This window comes from Gobio gobio (genome assembly GCF_949357685.1).
Source record: "Gobio gobio genome assembly, chromosome: 15".
NCBI classification, from domain to species: Eukaryota; Metazoa; Chordata; class Actinopteri; order Cypriniformes; family Gobionidae; genus Gobio; species Gobio gobio.
In genome coordinates, this window is record NC_137108.1 from 5,657,204 (window position 1) to 5,674,370 (window position 17,167).

Consider the following 17,167-nt stretch of genomic DNA (forward strand, 5'->3'; position numbering starts at 1 on the left):
TGATTATTTCATGCATGTTAAATAAACCTGTCATGAAAATGACACACTGTGTATAAATGATTATATTTCAACAACAAAAATATTTTATAATTAGATTTAGAAGTTAATGCAAAAATTGCCTTATGTGAAGGTAACAGGTTTGCACACAATGTGTTATTTGAGTGTTGATTATTATACGTAAAAATAAATCGCAATAGGCTATTTAGATAGATTAAAATAGGCTAATAGTTTGGGCTCTGTTGTTAACCTTTAATATTAATGTGCAAGTAAGGGCTCCCTATATAGTTTACAGCAATATCTTCAATAAACTTTTAGTTATAATTTAATTCATTCAAGGACAGACACTTTTTTCTTCTTCTTCTTACCGAACCGTCAGTTTTGTGTACCGTTAGACCCCTAGTAAAGACAGTAACGATGACATTGATTTTACACATCAATCCGAGCGCGAGTCTGATGATGAAACATTGGAAGAACTAGTTATTCAACCCGAACCTCCATCACAAGGACGAGTCGAGCAGGAGTTTCTCAGTGATGCTACTCATCTGAGGTTCATTATGAGATGTTGAGCTGTAACTCCTCACCATCCGCATTAACAAGTGTGTGTCCATCAACAAACCCATGTGTGTATTTCTCATTTATTGCGGTCCACATGCGGGAACTGTATCAATAACGGCACATACGTTAGCCCAGCACTAACGTTATCCTGTTTCTGTTTTGAAATCGTCATCACTATATAAGTCGTTATTTAGGGGTTTTTTTGAGCACAAAAACTATTCTCGTCACTCCATACAATAACTTTATGAATCGGCGAGAATAGTTTTTGTTCGCAAAAAAAACCCTAAATAACGACTTATATAGTGATGACGATTTCAAAACACGGCATCATGAAGCTTCGAAGCGTTATGAATCAGTGAGTCGATTCAGCAGTTTGGATCGCCAAATTTCAGCAGTTTGACACGCGATCCGAATCATGATTCGACTCACTGATTCATAACGCTTCGAAGCTTCATGATGCCGTGTTTTGAAATCGTCATCACTATATAAGTCGTTATTTAGGGGTTTTTTTGCGAACAAAAACTATTCTTGTCACTCCATAAAGTTATTGTAGAACCGCTGTAGTGAGATGGACTTTGTAACGACGTCTTTAGTGCCTTTTAAGGGTCTTGAGAGTGTAAAGTGCATTGAGCCAATGGAGGCCTTTCAGAGCCATCAGATTTACACTAAAATATCTTAATTTGTGTTCTGAAGATGAACGGAGGTCTGACGGGTGTCGAACGACATGAGGGTAAGTCATTAATGACAGAATTTTCATTTTTGGGTGAACTAACCCTTTAAGCATGATAAAACTAGTATGCAATTAATATTGCATTCACACTGGGAATAATGCACTTAAAAGGAGTTTTATAAATATTGACTGATGCAGTGCAAAGAAAATATCAATTCTAAATCCCACACAAGAACTCTGATGTTCACATTATACACGTCCGATGGTAACGTGAGAGCTAATTAGTAAACAACCAGACCCTTACGACCTTCAGAGAACATTGCATTAAGATGAGCTTAAGATAACTGTACAGCTCAAGTGAAATCACAAGGTGAGCGGGGAACACAAGCGGGTCTTTGTGCATGTCCGCTGGTTCAGGCTGGTCTACGTGGCAATTGCTAGGAGAACGTTTAAGTGAGCATGAGCTGAGATAACAGCGTTAAACAGACAGAGGACTCCTCCAAGAGGGAGGGCCAGCGCTGGCCACGCACAAAAGAGCCTCTGTTTCATCTGGTATTCAGCAAACATCATGCTAACAACTTCTGCCCACTCAGCTAAACCTGGTCCAAGCACAGTCAGACTTTCTACACAAACACCATCAGAGACACATCTGCTTTACAAAGGCTTAGCATTGAAAGAAGCAATTGAAGTAATGAGTAACGAGTCTGGATTCAGCATGGAAGAATTGACATACGTTGATGATGTAAATATGCTGGTTTGTGTGGAATGCGTGGCACTGTGTGTTTATCCCCAATGATCGCGACATCAAAAGTGTGGGAAGCTCTATTATTTAACATTAGTTCATTCATTAACAAACTGACAATGTAAAATACTTCTAAAGCATTTATTAATCTTAATTAAATGTACATTTCAGCAAAATAATAATTGGTAGGGTAGGTAAGAATGATCTAAAACACTTTTGTCCAAATTTGTTTAAACTTTCTTTATATGTCAATACATAATTAAAATGTAAGTACTCTGAAAAAGAGAGTATAAAAATCGAGTGACTCTAGACTTTTTAATCTGCAATAAACATCGCTCATTATTTTCGTTTGGGACGAAACTAGTGATGGCTTGGGCGACTGTCACTCTCTCTCGCTACCATGGCAACCGCCGCTTTTGCTCCAGGATCTGCCCACATGCGCCCCAGTGTTGCCAAGGGCTACTTCATCACTGTTGCCGCGGCTGTTTTTCAGTCCGCGGGTTGAAGCGACCCCATTTATGTGATATTTTGCCCCGGGATTTGCGAATTATAGCAGGCAGCACTACCAAAAAGACACATATTTTACCCCCCAAATGCGATTTTTACCGGAGAAACACGATTGGCCTTGTTTTGGGCTAGTTTTGAGTAGCAATTGGCCGGATTTTGTTGTGAAAACCTGGCAACCCTGGCGCACCCGTTTGATTTGAGGAGTTCAAGAGGCTGTATTTCTGCTGGACAGGTAATCTTTCATTTTGATTATACATTTTTTTTGGTTTATGTTTTCATGAAGTATGTATCACTAGCACACGTAGCTGCCTAATATAGCTAACATAACATTACTTAGCATAAAGTTACAATGTTATACACTTAGCGAACCATTAGTAGAGATGATAAATACTCAATATGCTTAGCTCAAGTTGATCGCTGTCGTGTTGAATTTCGCAAAATGTAACTTTAGATAACAAAATGCATGTGTAAAAGCTAGTAAACCACATCCAGGAACTGTTTTTAGAGCTAAGTTAGCTTTAGCTACTACCCTCTGTCTAAACTCTTTTACCATGTTCACCGGGAACTTTACCTGCACGTTTATTTCGGCCCTTGGTTTGTTTTTATATTCTCTACCAATGTTTACTGATGTTTTTATCTTGTATCTGTGTGTGTCATAGACACTGTGTTGTGTGTGTATTTTAAACTTTACCAGTATCGTTATTCTAGCTTGATAGTGAGTACTAAAAGACATCTTATTTGTTTATATTCATAATGATAAAGTTAGATTTTTTATTACATGTGATTCTGACATGATGTCACTACATGCACTTCTTCTCCGCTCGTCTCAGGTTAATAATGCGTCTTCCAGCTGAGCTGATCACGGTGGGCGTGTTCATGTGTTTTGGGGGCGTGGCTTTGGAAAGAGCCTAGAAGGGAGAAGGTGGAGTGAATGGAAATAATGAGCTGTCTTTAAAACAGTCGTGAGAGGTCTACAGACACTCAATTTTTATACTTTCTTTTTCAGAGTTCTTACATTTTAATTATGTATTGATATATAAAGAAAGTTTAAACAAATTTGGAAAAAAAGTTTTTTAACCAAATCCTACCTACCCTATCTCCTACCTTTAATAAAATAAAAATTTGTAACTGTATTATTTAATGGACTTGAGCTAACACTAATAGTTGCTTTTTTTAACTAACATTATCAAAGAATAATAACTAAAAATGTAGTTATTCGCTCTTTTTTTAATGTTAATGCATTAACTAGTAAAATTGTAAAGTGTTACCAATTGTTCTTTATAATTCTTTTGCATTTAATCCGTTTTAAATATTTGTATACATTTTTGTGTATTGCTTTATTGTATTTAAATGTTTGGTTATTTTTGTTATAAGAACGTTTTAAACCTGTTATGGTATGACAACACTTTTTTTGCAACTTATTTCAATATCGTGATAATACCGTATATACCGTGATAAAAGCTTCAAGCAATTAATCGCAACATGAAAATTTGATACCGGCACATGCCTAGTTTGGACCCAGAAACGGCGTTCCTTATGTCACGACTTAACAAGCGGATACGTCACATTGCTTATGCGCATGTATAGGACCCTATGAAATCAGCTTTATTTTTTCCCTCTAAATTCCGTTTAAAATTTATTTTACATTTTGGGGTTTTTTTGACTCCATTTTAATGGTTAAATTAAATTTTAGTAATCAAAAAGCATTTAACTTCCTTGAAGGCGGGTACTTTGTTGAATTGGATCCACTCTGGATCTGGATCTGCCATAACCAATCGCTAACGTTTGGTCGTGACGTATGTCGTCTCAAACTAGCGCAAGACATCAACATCATCGTTCTCAGCCAATCCCTCTGTTCGCTGATTGGACCGGTTAAAATTTGGCCGGAGAAAACCAGAGAATTTACCGCAATCCCAGACGGAGTACTGAAGGAAAATGAAAATTGAGCTGAAGTACGCAGGAGGGCGGAGCCAGGCTAGTTACCTACTGGTGTAACGATGTAATCGATACAATCATTATTTGAAGCACCAAATTACTTTCAAAAGGTGATTTGCACTATTTTGATTGCTTCGGTAAAAATCTGTGTTTATTTCCAAGTAGGGATGATGATAGAGATGATGATAACAATTAAAAATGTACAATTTAAAAAAGGAAAAATTATTGAACTAAAAAAAACAATATTTAACAAATAGTAAAAACAGGTGAGGTAGAACAAGAAAAAAAAAAAAGAGTTCAGTGGTGAAAATAAATTCTGAAAATAAATATTTAAGCATAAATAAAATAATTAACTATTGATCACAGTATCAACAAGCAGGCAGCATAATAAAGTGCACACTGACTGTACTATACTTCATTTAAAACTATTTACAACCTAGTCATTTAATGGTTACACTCTAAAAAATGCTGGGTTAAAAATAACCCAAGTTGGGTTGAATATGAACTAACCCAGCAATTGGGTTGTTTTGACCCAGTGGTTGGGTGAAATGTTTGCTTAAAACAACCCAATTGCTGGATTAGTCCATTTTCAACCCAACTTGGGTTATTTATTTTTAACCCAGCATTTTTTAGAGTGTAGGTGGATTTAACTTAATCTCTTGTAGAGCAACACCAGCGGTAATTCAGGAAAAAATCTCCCAATGCTCCACGTGAAACTTCAGTCTTTCCACCTTTTACCATCGTGTCAATTCTCAATTAATTTTGATTAATATGCGAACGCAGCAGCCGATGCCGATACACTTAAAAATCGATACACAGGCCGCAAATATCGGCCTGATATATCGGTCTAACACTATTTCCAAGCTATAAACTTTTACCCCAGTATTTCTGTGATAATCTGAATATTTGTAATAATGATACTGAGTGGTTGAAAAGACTGAATTGGTTTCAAACATATACATGATAGCTGCTCAAATCCGAATTAATGCTTGTGTGATTTTGTCAAAGTTTTAATAGACACAGCCTAATCGTTGTCATTTAGGAATGAGATCACGTGGGTGTTTGATTTAAGATCAGCTCTACTGTAAATGTTGAAATGTTCTTGCGTCCCCATGAGAAACAATTACCGCATGAATAGGGCTTTAAAAAAAAATGACAGCAGGCACATTTACTCAGCTCACCCACCATTGAGAGCCAAAAAGTCATTCTGGACAGCCATTCAGCAGAGCAGGACATAAACTCAAGAGCTGTGGGACAGGAAGCCAAGAATCCTAGACAACAATTAAGATAAAGCCATCTAGTCGACAGGAAGATTAAGGAATCCTTCATCAAAAGCGCACAGGGCACAAAGCATGAATGTGTGCACAAGGCGGGATCCCTCCACCCCCCCGCTCACATCCCATCCAAAACAACACTGAGCGACGCGGAGAAGCCAAGCATATCCCACTCCAGACAGGGGGGACGCCAACCATTTGGATGTCAGCAGAGGCGAAACCACCATTAGACTTCACTAACGTCTTGTAATTTATGATCATCTCTTTGTCCTCTGTAAAATCCAGACATTCCTCACACATCCCTGCGGTGTAGCAGCTGTCAGACTGAGACTATAAACACCACCATTGATTATTATGCCAACTCAGCATCACGAACACCTCAACAGGACACAGGTGTAGGCAGAAACATCCTTCAGTGCCTTCACTTGCTCTTCCCTTCTGGATGGAAACAGAGTCGCTTGGTAATCAATACACTGTCTAATGACAAGTACCCATGCAATTACACTATATATATTTTTGTCCGATACGATATTAGCCGATAAATATAAATATTTGAGAGCCTGATTACAAACACAAAAGCCATGTCCCAGGCACATAATAATGTTCTCATAATTTACTTATCGGCAGAAGACCCCACCGGGTACCACTCGTCTCCACTACAAATAGGAAAAAGAGGCGACAATTTGCACGAGCTCACCAAAATTGGACAGTTGAAGACTGGAAAAATGTTGCCTGGTCTGATGAGTCTCGATTTCTGTTGAGACATTCAGATGGTAGAGTCAGAATTTGGCGTAAACAGAATGAGAACATGGATCCATCATGCCTTGTTACCACTGTGCAGGCTGGTGGTGGTGGTGTAATGGTGTGGGGGATGTTTTCTTGGCACACTTTAGGCCCCTTAGTGCCAATTGACCTATCGGTAAGCCCCTCCCATCGAACGCAGATGAGCCAATAGCAGTTGAGTATCAGTTGCGCTGGGACCGGAACTCGGACATCTTTAGGTTTCAGCGCCATAGAGAAACATTGGAAAATCCGAAGCTCTCATCGGTTTGATGGTGTTTATGCTACAAAAATGCTCAAATGTCGTGCCTGAGGTACTGTAACACTGAGTCCAGGGATCCTGAGAGGATTTTCTGTTTGTCAAACTCTCGTTAAGTTATGATTAAAGTCCCTGCTAACATACAAACTGAAATAACTAACTGTTCTCACGTCATGTACACTGTAGGTCAAAAACACGAAGGTCTACATTTCAGTGCCTCTCCATATTAAACTGGTTATATGTAAATTAATTTAATTTTAGATATGTTTAAGGTCTACATTATCTGTCCTACTAAGGAGGACTCATATTTTGATGGGTATTATAGTCTCCGGGTAACGAAAGGAAGAGCTCGCACGCAGTTTATCGGAGTTGTTTTGCAGATACAAAGTTTACCAGTTATTAACTGCAGCCCCGAAAAGCCATTCGGTCTGTATATGTTTGTTTACTGTTAGTTGTATGAGTTTTATTGTGTAATTTGCTGTGTATGTTAATGCTAATGCAACGGAGAGAGATAGTTTGTGAATGAGACGTTAATGCGCACTTCTTATGCTTTGTTTGTTCAGCTCTTACGATGATTTTTTGGAGTGAATAACGATGCAATAAACTTGATAAACCATCAGTAAAGTTTGGCCATCATTCGGACAGGATATACGCTACAATCTGTGTCCAAAAACATCTCGGGATAAGGTTTTCACACTGACAGCTGTCATTGTAAGATATAGCAACTCCATTTTGTTTGTCCGAGTTAGCAACAGTAACTAAGGGGGGCGGGGCTTACCGATAGGTCAATTGTATGTAGTCTATATGACAGATTTTCTTATTGTTCGATACCGATAACATTAAAAAATTTACATATATCGGCCGATACCAATATGGTGGCCAATATATCGTGCATCTCTACTATTTAGTAGGGCTGGGTAAAAAATATTGATTTCTTGATTTTAATCGATTCTCATTTTTTCGAACCAATATCGATTCTTAAATCCCAAGAATCGACTAGTCATCCTGTTTTCATTTGATGAATGAATGGGACATTGTATCGCGCAAAAATTGTGCTTTGTTACTAGGCCTGTCGCGATTGGTCGATACAATCGACTGCTTCGACGCTGTTAATTAGTCGACGTCAATATTTTTAGTGGACTGGGTAAATTAGGTACAATATGAAATTGGAAGGCCATAACTTACAATTAACTTCATAACTTCCGCTAAGTGAGGTCAAAAAAATACTCTAAGGTCCCGATCACACAGAGCGTGTTTTTCAGGTTTGAACATCATTACACCTCTACTCTTTACTATTTAACTGTTTGTTAATGCCGTCATTATTACTAATATGGATCTTTTTCACATTTTTGGGGTTCTCAGAAGCAGAAACTGTCAAGTTGGGAAAACTTCTATAGTGGTGAATGGAAACGCATTCCCATTTGAAACCAATTGCAAAAGATAAAATCCACAATGACTTTCCAAAAGAGGAAAAAATATATAGACAGAAGAAAAATATCGTCAGAAGAGCCGTTGTATTAGAAACACTCACACAGCAAAGCAGCGTTAACCGGTTTGCGGTCATTTTATACCAAGTTAATAAAACAAAGTTTTGTCTTAAATATACATAAATAAAAAAAAAACATTGCTAGATTTACGGTGTTAAAGGATTAGTTCACTTTTAAATAAACTTTTGCTGATAATTTACTCACCCATATGTCATCCAAGATGTCCATGTCTTTCTTTCTGCAGTCAAAATGAAATTAAGGTTTTTGATGAAAACATTCCAGGATTTTTCTCCATATAATGGACTTCAGTGGGCTGCAAACGGCTCAAGGTCCAAATGACAGTTTCAGTGCAGCTTCAAAGGGCTTTAAACGACACCAGATGATGAATAAGGGTCTTATCTAGCCAAACGATCAGTTTCTGCGAGAAACCCAGCAGTATTTATGCTATTATTTTACCTCTTTTCAGACGAGTGTGATCATCTCTGAGCTCAGTCATAACTTCCGCTAAGTGAGGTCAAAATGTGAGCGTGGTCATAGATATATACGTAGATGCCTCATTAGCGCCTGCACGGATCAGTAGAATGAGGCATCTACTATCGATATTTCTATGACCATGCTCGTATTTTGACCTCACTTAACGGAAGTTATGACTGAGCTCAGAGATGATCACTCGTCTGATAAGAGGTAAAATAATAGCATAAATAGTGCTGGGTTTCTCTCAGAAACTGATGGTTTGGCTAGATAAGACCCTTATTCATCATCTAGTGTCGTTTAAAGCCCTTTGAAGCTGCACTGAAACTGTCATTTAGACCTTGAACCGTTTGGAGCACATTGAAGTCCATTATATGGAGAAAAATCCTGGAATGTTTTCATCAAAAACCTTAATTTCATTTTGACTGCAGAAAGAAAGACATGGACATCTTGGATGACATATGGGTGAGTAAATTATCAGCAAAAGTTTATTTAAAAGTGAACTAATCCTTTAATAACTGTTCAAAGGGTCCATTTGTGAGACTTAGGTTACATCATTACCATTTTCTTCAGAAAATATAAAAATCTAGTTTTAAAAAGCATTGTCCAAATAACACCTGAATGATATTTGACATTTTAAAGGCTTTGAGAGCTCTTAAAAAAAGAAAAGTGTGTGGGGTTGACAATGAAAGCAATGCACTTTAAATCACCCACTCCTCAGTTTACATAAAAACCCTCGATTTGTTCGGTTCACGCCAGGCCAAAGGCAGCATTTGTCACACAATCTGTTTTCCGGCGTGATTCAGAGCGAGTGACAGTCTCAAGCCCGAGAACAGTACAAAGGTCAGAAGGATTTGAGCTGCACGGCGTGTGTTTAATAGTTAAAATTAAACCAGCTATTCCCCAGTGATCACATTATACAGCACATAAACAACGAATGTTAAGGAAATTATGTGTGTCCATGTACGCTTCGGCACAAGAATAATCATATACTATATTGTATATCTGTATCTTTTCTGCAATCACAGTAACAAATACTCAAGTTACCTCACACACTCTATGATGTGCTTTTCCAGCAGGACATTCCTATAGCAAAGACCGATACCTCTATGAACTATATCTATATGACAGTAAACTCTCTCAGTAATCTATTCAGTTACAGAAGGAATTGATTCATCAGAGTGAAACTGGAACATGTGACGATTAGCAGATCAGATGTCAACATTTGCCACCGGTTAAGCCAAAATATTGAACTAGTTTATGAGCATATGCTCATTAATAGGGTCCACATGAGATTCTGCTCCCTCTCGCGTGTCCTTTTGTCATGTGGTGATCCGCACTCGAAGACCACCCATGTTTGCTTTACTACTAAAGCTGCCTACTTAGACGCCAAAGTGTACCGTTTTATGGACCTCACTCAGATTAGATGGCACATTTAATTTGATGCAGATGAACGTAATTTAAAAGTATTTGTTCAAAATGCCAGTTTTGTACCTTTTGTATTCCTTTAGGCAAACTGTGACACTGAATTCTGATAACACTATGTACCATAACAATATTTAAAGAGTATATAGGTAATCTTAAAGGGATAGTTAACCCAAAAATCTAATCTCTGGAAGGCCTACTACTTCGACAAGATTCTGAAGTGTGCATTCGATGGACACTTTACTATCTATTACTTTACTATCTATCGATTTATGAATGGAGGTGAAGCGACGCAACTGACGGCATTAGGTCATGTGATAATGAGAACATAGCGGATGTAGTACATCCGAATTTCATTAATACTACACGCGTAGGGTTGCAAGGTTAGTTCAAATTTAAATGTAGTACCTATTCACATAGTACGCGATTTCGGACGCAACCTCAGACATTTCTCAAAATATACTCCACAGAAGAAAGAAACTTATACAGTTTTGGAAAGATACGAGGTTGAATAAACAACAGATTTTGTTTTTTACTTTATTTTGACGGTCCCTTAAAGGGTTAGTTCACCCAATAATGAAAATGATCCCATAATTTACTCGTCCTCAAGTCATCCTAGGTGTATATGACATTCTTCTTTCAGACGAACACAGTGTTATATTAAAAAAGCTTTATAATGGCATTAACTTGATGGGTCGTTTTTGAAGTCCATAAAAGTGCATCTATCCATCATATAACTGCTCCACACGGCTCCTGGAGTTAATAAAGGCCTTCTGAAGCGAAGTGGCGTGTTTGAGTAAGGAAAATATCCATATTTAAAACTTTATAGACTAAAATAACTAGCTTCCGCATATTGACTGGAGCATCACAAGCTTTGACGGATAGTGCAGGGCAACAAACTCAAGCCCCTCTTCTCTTATATCCAAATCTTGTTTTAGACTCAAATTCATGACCGGTGTTTTGTTTTGCTCTATCCTCTGCGCTTCTGCGTTCATCAATACGTCATGGGTCAAGGGTTCAAAAGTTACTCTTTCACCGTAAGTCAACTTGATAATCTATTAAGTTTTATATTTTTCTTACAAACACATCACTTCGCTTCAGAAGGCCTTTATTAACTCCAGGAGCCGTGTGGAGCAGTTATATGATGGATAGATGCACTTTTATGGACTTCAAAAACGACACAACCATTTACTACCATTATAAACCTGGGATTAGTCAGAACTTTTTTAATATAACTCTGATTTTATTCGCCTGAAAGTAGAATGTCATATACATTACCTTTATCATTATCATGTTTTTTTTTTTTTTTTTAATTGTGACAAACAATTTTTACTTTCTACTCAAGTACAAGTAATTTATCAGTGTTCTTCTTTGGAAAACTTTTACTTCACTACATTCGGAAGCATGATATTGTACTTTTTTACAGCGTTACATTTCATAAATAAAAGCGTTTTTTTATCTTTAATACTCAATTAAAAAATTAGTATTTTCTTTCTTGTACTTTTGAATTACTTTTACTTAAGAAAGTAAACATTTTTTTTAAGTAATTAAGTATTAAATGATATTCAATATGAAATGTAATGCAGTAAAAAAGTACAATATTACGCTTCCGAATGTAGTGAAGTACAAGTTATCCAAAAAAGTACATACTTGAGTAGAAAGTAACAATACTTGACTACTGTCCGCCTCTGGTAATGTTGCACCTACATGTCTACTAACTCTCATTAGAGCGTTAGTAGAGCGTTAGTAGAGTATTAGTAGACTTAGTATATTTGGTTAGAGTTAGAATAAGTTTGCATGCACTTGGAAAGGTACTAATAGTCAGTATAATGTCTGTTGAGGAGCATAAAAATAAAGCGTACGCTGATATTAAGCAGACCATCTACTAATACTCTAATGAGAGTTAGTTGACATGTAGTTGCAAACCCTAACCCTAAATGTAATTATATTCAAAATAATGTCTAAAGCAACCATCAAAATAAAGTGTTACCCAGAACTTTCCTTTACAGGTGAAGTACCCCTTTTAAACTTTAACCAAAAATCGTTTTATGTCATTAACATGTCACTAAAGTAAATGTAAACATCTCAAACTTTGAGCATTAAAGTTAATAAAACCCCCGTGTTTGGTTTTGTGATAAAGCCTGCGAGAGATATTTGGCGGGTCTTTAGCAGAGGCGAATGTGAATGAGTGTAGATTTGTTTCGCAGGCCCACAGGGCGAACAGGACGGGTGGCAATGTTAGTTTAGGGTGGCTTCATACTCAGCGGGCACGGAGGAAACTTTCCTTAGGGAGAAATCTCCATTAGCGTCAACTTTTCAAGGGAAAACACACTCCTACAGATCTCAGAGAGAGGCAACATTTTGCCTTTGGTGATTAAACTGTGATGAAATAAAATAAATGAACAACAGATGAGAAAGAATGCAAGAATAGCTTCTGGAAAGGAAAAGGGATCAAAAACGCTCTCACACACAATTGACTGACTTTATGGAGCACATTGTGGCAAGAACCACACACACACACACACACACACACACACACACACACACACACACACACACATACACATACAGAGGGAAGGTCAAGTGGAAACAGGCAGAGGGTTTTTCAATCAGCAAGCTGCTAAATACAATTGCAGATGTGTAAAAGATAAATAGAAAAACATACTGGCAGTGATCACGTTGTGCTTACCAAAGTACTCAGCCTTTGGCTGGACGTCCATCTCCTTTTCCAGGCGCTCAGTAAGAGCTTCTAATTTTATTTCCGCCACAGATGGCCCCTGATCCGCCTGTACTTGAAGGGTCTGGCATGGCAGTTTGGGCACCCGGGAAGGGCTGGAAGACTCATCCCTGGGACACTCAACTGGTGTTGGGATACTGGGAGCAGTGTTCTTGTGTTGGAGTGGATCGCCTTGCTTCCCTACGGACAGTGGAGGTTGGGTCACCTGTGTGCGAATGTTATGACCTCCCCCATTTTGGCATGTTGGTCCACTGGTAGACCACTGGGCAGAGATGGGTTGCCCAGTGCTAACTTGATGATATGAATCCCTGTATGTTCCGGTGGGCGACTGTGAAGGCGATTTCCCGGATGTGGACACTGGGGAATGATTTTGACCTGCCCCATGTGAGCTAGAAGAAGAGGGGCTGTTTGAGAAAGGAGATGATGGCGTTTGAGAGGGGTAGCCGCTTCTTGATGCCCATGTGCCAGGGGGGCTGGTTGAGGGGGATGCCCGGGCTGGCACTGGTATTGGGTTAACAGCATTTCCAATCTCTTTACTGTCATAACCCCTAGTGCTGGATCCATCATGTACGCCAGGCGAATTATGTTTTTGTCCTTCGTAAGATATGTATGGAGTCACACTGGCAGTGCCAATCACTGGTCCAGACATGATGGGCGGTTTGGCTGCTGCTTCAACCCCCTGTCTATAACTATTGATGGGTGGTCTGTCTTTGGTGTAAAATGTGTTATCTGATACTTTCGAGTGACTTCCATTGATCCTTGTTGGCAAAGTTTCGTTTCTTGCCAACTCCTCTTGCTGCTTTTGCATGTGTATTTTAGTCATTTTTGAGGCAAAAACCTTCCTAGTTTCTTCAAAATCCGGGTTGTTTCCTGCATCTCTCTTCACACGGAATAAACCGTCCTTCGACGCTTCATACATGTTCAAATCCTCGATGAATTTACTCGCCTCGAGTCCCAAATCGTCGTATTTATCCATGTTTGTGACTGGAAACTCAGAAAGTACGTGTTAAAGCGACTTCTGTGTGTTTAGTAGTTGGTCAAACCATTGAAGACGGGAAACTGATGGGCAACAGCTGTTCAAAGTCATTCACCTGTGAAAATACACGAATAAAACAGTCAAAACTGTTGTTTGTTTTCCACACAGATTAAATCCAGTAAAATAGCCGACCAGCAAAACATACGCGACGGGAAAGCGGTTTCAAGAGTCTGAATAAAAACTACTCAAACTGAAGACGGCGACAAAAAGCGGTTTAACTCCAACGAAAACAAGTGACCGAGAAGAAACGGACACGAGCGAAACTCCACTAACTTTCGGACGCAGCTCTCCGTTCAAGTCTAATGAAACCCGACCGAGAAAATCAGGACGATGGCTGGTTTAAACTGCTCCTTTAGTGATCTCTTCTACTCAATGAGAGAGAGGTTGAGCGACTCCCGCCTCCGTGTTGCTTCTCACTCGCCGAGCTCCAAACTGCCAATGTGAATGAAGGAGCGCGAGACACTGGGAAGAGCGCGCGACCAGCTGTGCAGTTCACGAGCGCGCGAAGAGGAAAACACGACCACGGGGAGTAGATTCTCTCTCTCACGGATCACCATGATAAATAATCATCATCAGTCTTTTGGGGTTTAGAGAGCCTGTACTTGAAAGAGACTTGTAAAGACTCTACTATCATGCGGTTGTGTTGTAATTTCACATGATTAAAGTAGCCTACATTGAAGAGAGTTTGCTAACCACAACACACATGGAAATAATCCAGCACTTCATTTAATCATATTATAGAGATTTTGACATCTAACGTTTATTTTGAGATGTTACCAACTGAGGACAAAAAAAAAAACGTGTTATCACATTCTACAAAATGCTGGGTTGTCTCAACGGTCAAATATGGACAAACCCAACCGTTGGGTTTAAAAATTCATATTTGACCCAAAATTGGTTGAAACAACCCAGCATTTTTTATTCGCCTTGTTTGTTCATTTTATTAATATTAATTTATGAATGAATAAAAGTACTGTTTGGTCATTCCCTATCAAATTGTGCACTATCTGATTGTTCCCTATCCCCTATATAGTGCACTGTCTGATCGTTCCCTATCCCCTATATAATACACTGTCTGATTGTTCCCTATCCCCTATATAATACACTGTCTGATCGTTCCCTATCCACTATATAGAGCACTGTCTGATTGTTCCCTATCCCCTATATAATACAAGGTTGGATTGTTCCCTATCTCCTATATAATACACTGTCTGATTGTTCCCTATACCCTATATAGTGCACTGTCTGATTGTTCCCTATCCCCTATATAGAGCACTGTCTGATTGTTCCCTATCCCCTATATAGTGCACTGTCTGATTGTTCCCTATCCCCTATATAATACAAGGTCGGATTGTTCCCTATCCCCTATATAATACACTGTCTGATCGTTCCCTATCCCCTATATAGACCACTGTCTGATCGTTCCCTATCCCCTATATAGAGGACTGTCTGATTGTTCCCTATCCCCTATATAATACACTGTCTGATCGTTCCCTATCCCCTGTATAGAGCACTGTCTGATCGTTCCCTATCCCCTATATAATACACTGTCTGATCATTCCCTATCCTTATATATAATAAACTGTCTGATTGTTCCCTATCCCCTATATAATACACTGTTTGATCGTTCCCCATCCCCTATATAATACACTGTCTGATCGTTCCCTATCCCCTATATAATACACTGTCTGATTGATCCCTATCCCCTATATAATACATTGTCTGATCGTTCCCCATCCCCTATATAATACACTGTCTGATCGTTCCCTATCCCCTATATAATACACTGTCTGATCGTTCCCCATCCCCTAAATAATACACTGTCTGATCGTTCCCTATCCCCTATATAATACACTGTCTGATCATTCCCTATCCCCTATATAATACACTGTCTGATTGTTCCCTATCCCCTATATAAAACACTGTCTGATTGTTCCCTATTCCCTATATAATACACTGTCTGATCGTTCCCTATACCCTATATAATAAACTGTCTGATCGTTCCCTATCCCCTATATAATAAACTGTCTGATTGTTTCCTATCCCCTATATAGTGCACTGTCTGATCGTTCCCAATCCCCTATATAATACACTGTCTGATCGTTCCCTATCCCCTATATAGAGCACTGTCTGATTGTTCCCTATCCCCTATATAGAGGACTGTCTGATTGTTCCCTATCCCCCATATAATACAATGTCTGATTGTTCCCTATCCCCTATATAATACACTGTCTGATCGTTCCCTATCCCCTATATAGACCACTGTCTGATCGTTCCCTATCCCCTATATAGTCCACTGCCTGACCGTTCCCTATCCCCTATATAATACGTTCCCTATCCCCTATATAGTGCACTGTCTGATCGTTCCCTATCCCCAATATATAACACACTGTCTGATCGTTCCCTACCCCCTATATAGTGCACTGTCTGATCGTTCCCTATCCCCAATATATAATACACTGTCTGACCGTTCCCTACCCCCTATATAGAGCACTGTCTGATTGTTCCCTATCCCCTATATAGAGCACTGTCTGATCGTTCCCTATCCCCTATATAGAGCACTGTCTGATTGTTCCCTATCCCCTATATAGTACACTGTCTGATTGTTCCCTATCCCCAATATATAATACACTGTCTGATCGTTCCCTATCCCCTATATAGTGCACTGTCTGATCGTTCCCTATCCCCTGTATAATGCACTGTCTGACCGTTCCCTATCCTTTATATAATACACTGTCTGATCGTTCCCTATCCCCTATATAATACACTGTCTGATCGTTCCCTATCCCCTGTATAGAGCACTGTCTGATCGTTCCCTATCCCCTATATAATACACTGTCTGATCATTCCCTATCCTTATATATAATAAACTGTCTGATTGTTCCCTATCCCCTATATAATACACTGTCTGATCGTTCCCCATCCCCTATATAATACACTGTCTGATCGTTCCCTATCCCCTATATAATACACTGTCTGATTGTTCCCTATACCCTATATAATACACTGTCTGATCGTTCCCCATCCCCTATATAATACACTGTCTGATTGTTCCCTATACCCTATATAATACACTGTCTGATCGTTCCCCATCCCCTATATAATACACTGTCTGATCGTTCCCTATCCCCTATATAATACACTGTCTGATTGTTCCCTATCCCCTATATAATACACTGTTTGATCGTTCCCTATCCCCTATATAGAGCACTGTCTGATCGTTCCCCATCCCCTATATAATACACTCTCTGATCGTTCCCTATCCCGAATATAATACACTGTCTGATTG

General features: G+C 38.9%; 1 protein-coding gene across 1 annotated transcript in view; it reads right to left on the reverse strand.

Annotated features, from left to right (window-relative positions):
* The window catches only part of limd1a (LIM domains containing 1a), a 65,689-nt gene extending 51,301 nt beyond the window's left edge, over positions 1 to 14,388 (reverse strand). Inside the window, exon 1 of the mRNA XM_079836139.1 lies at positions 12,795 to 14,388. Coding sequence (XP_079692265.1) covers positions 12,795 to 13,818 — 1,024 coding nt within the window. The 5' untranslated portion in view covers positions 13,819 to 14,388. The remainder of the gene's footprint in view (positions 1 to 12,794) is intronic.
* Between the last annotated feature and the right edge of the window lie 2,779 nt (positions 14,389 to 17,167).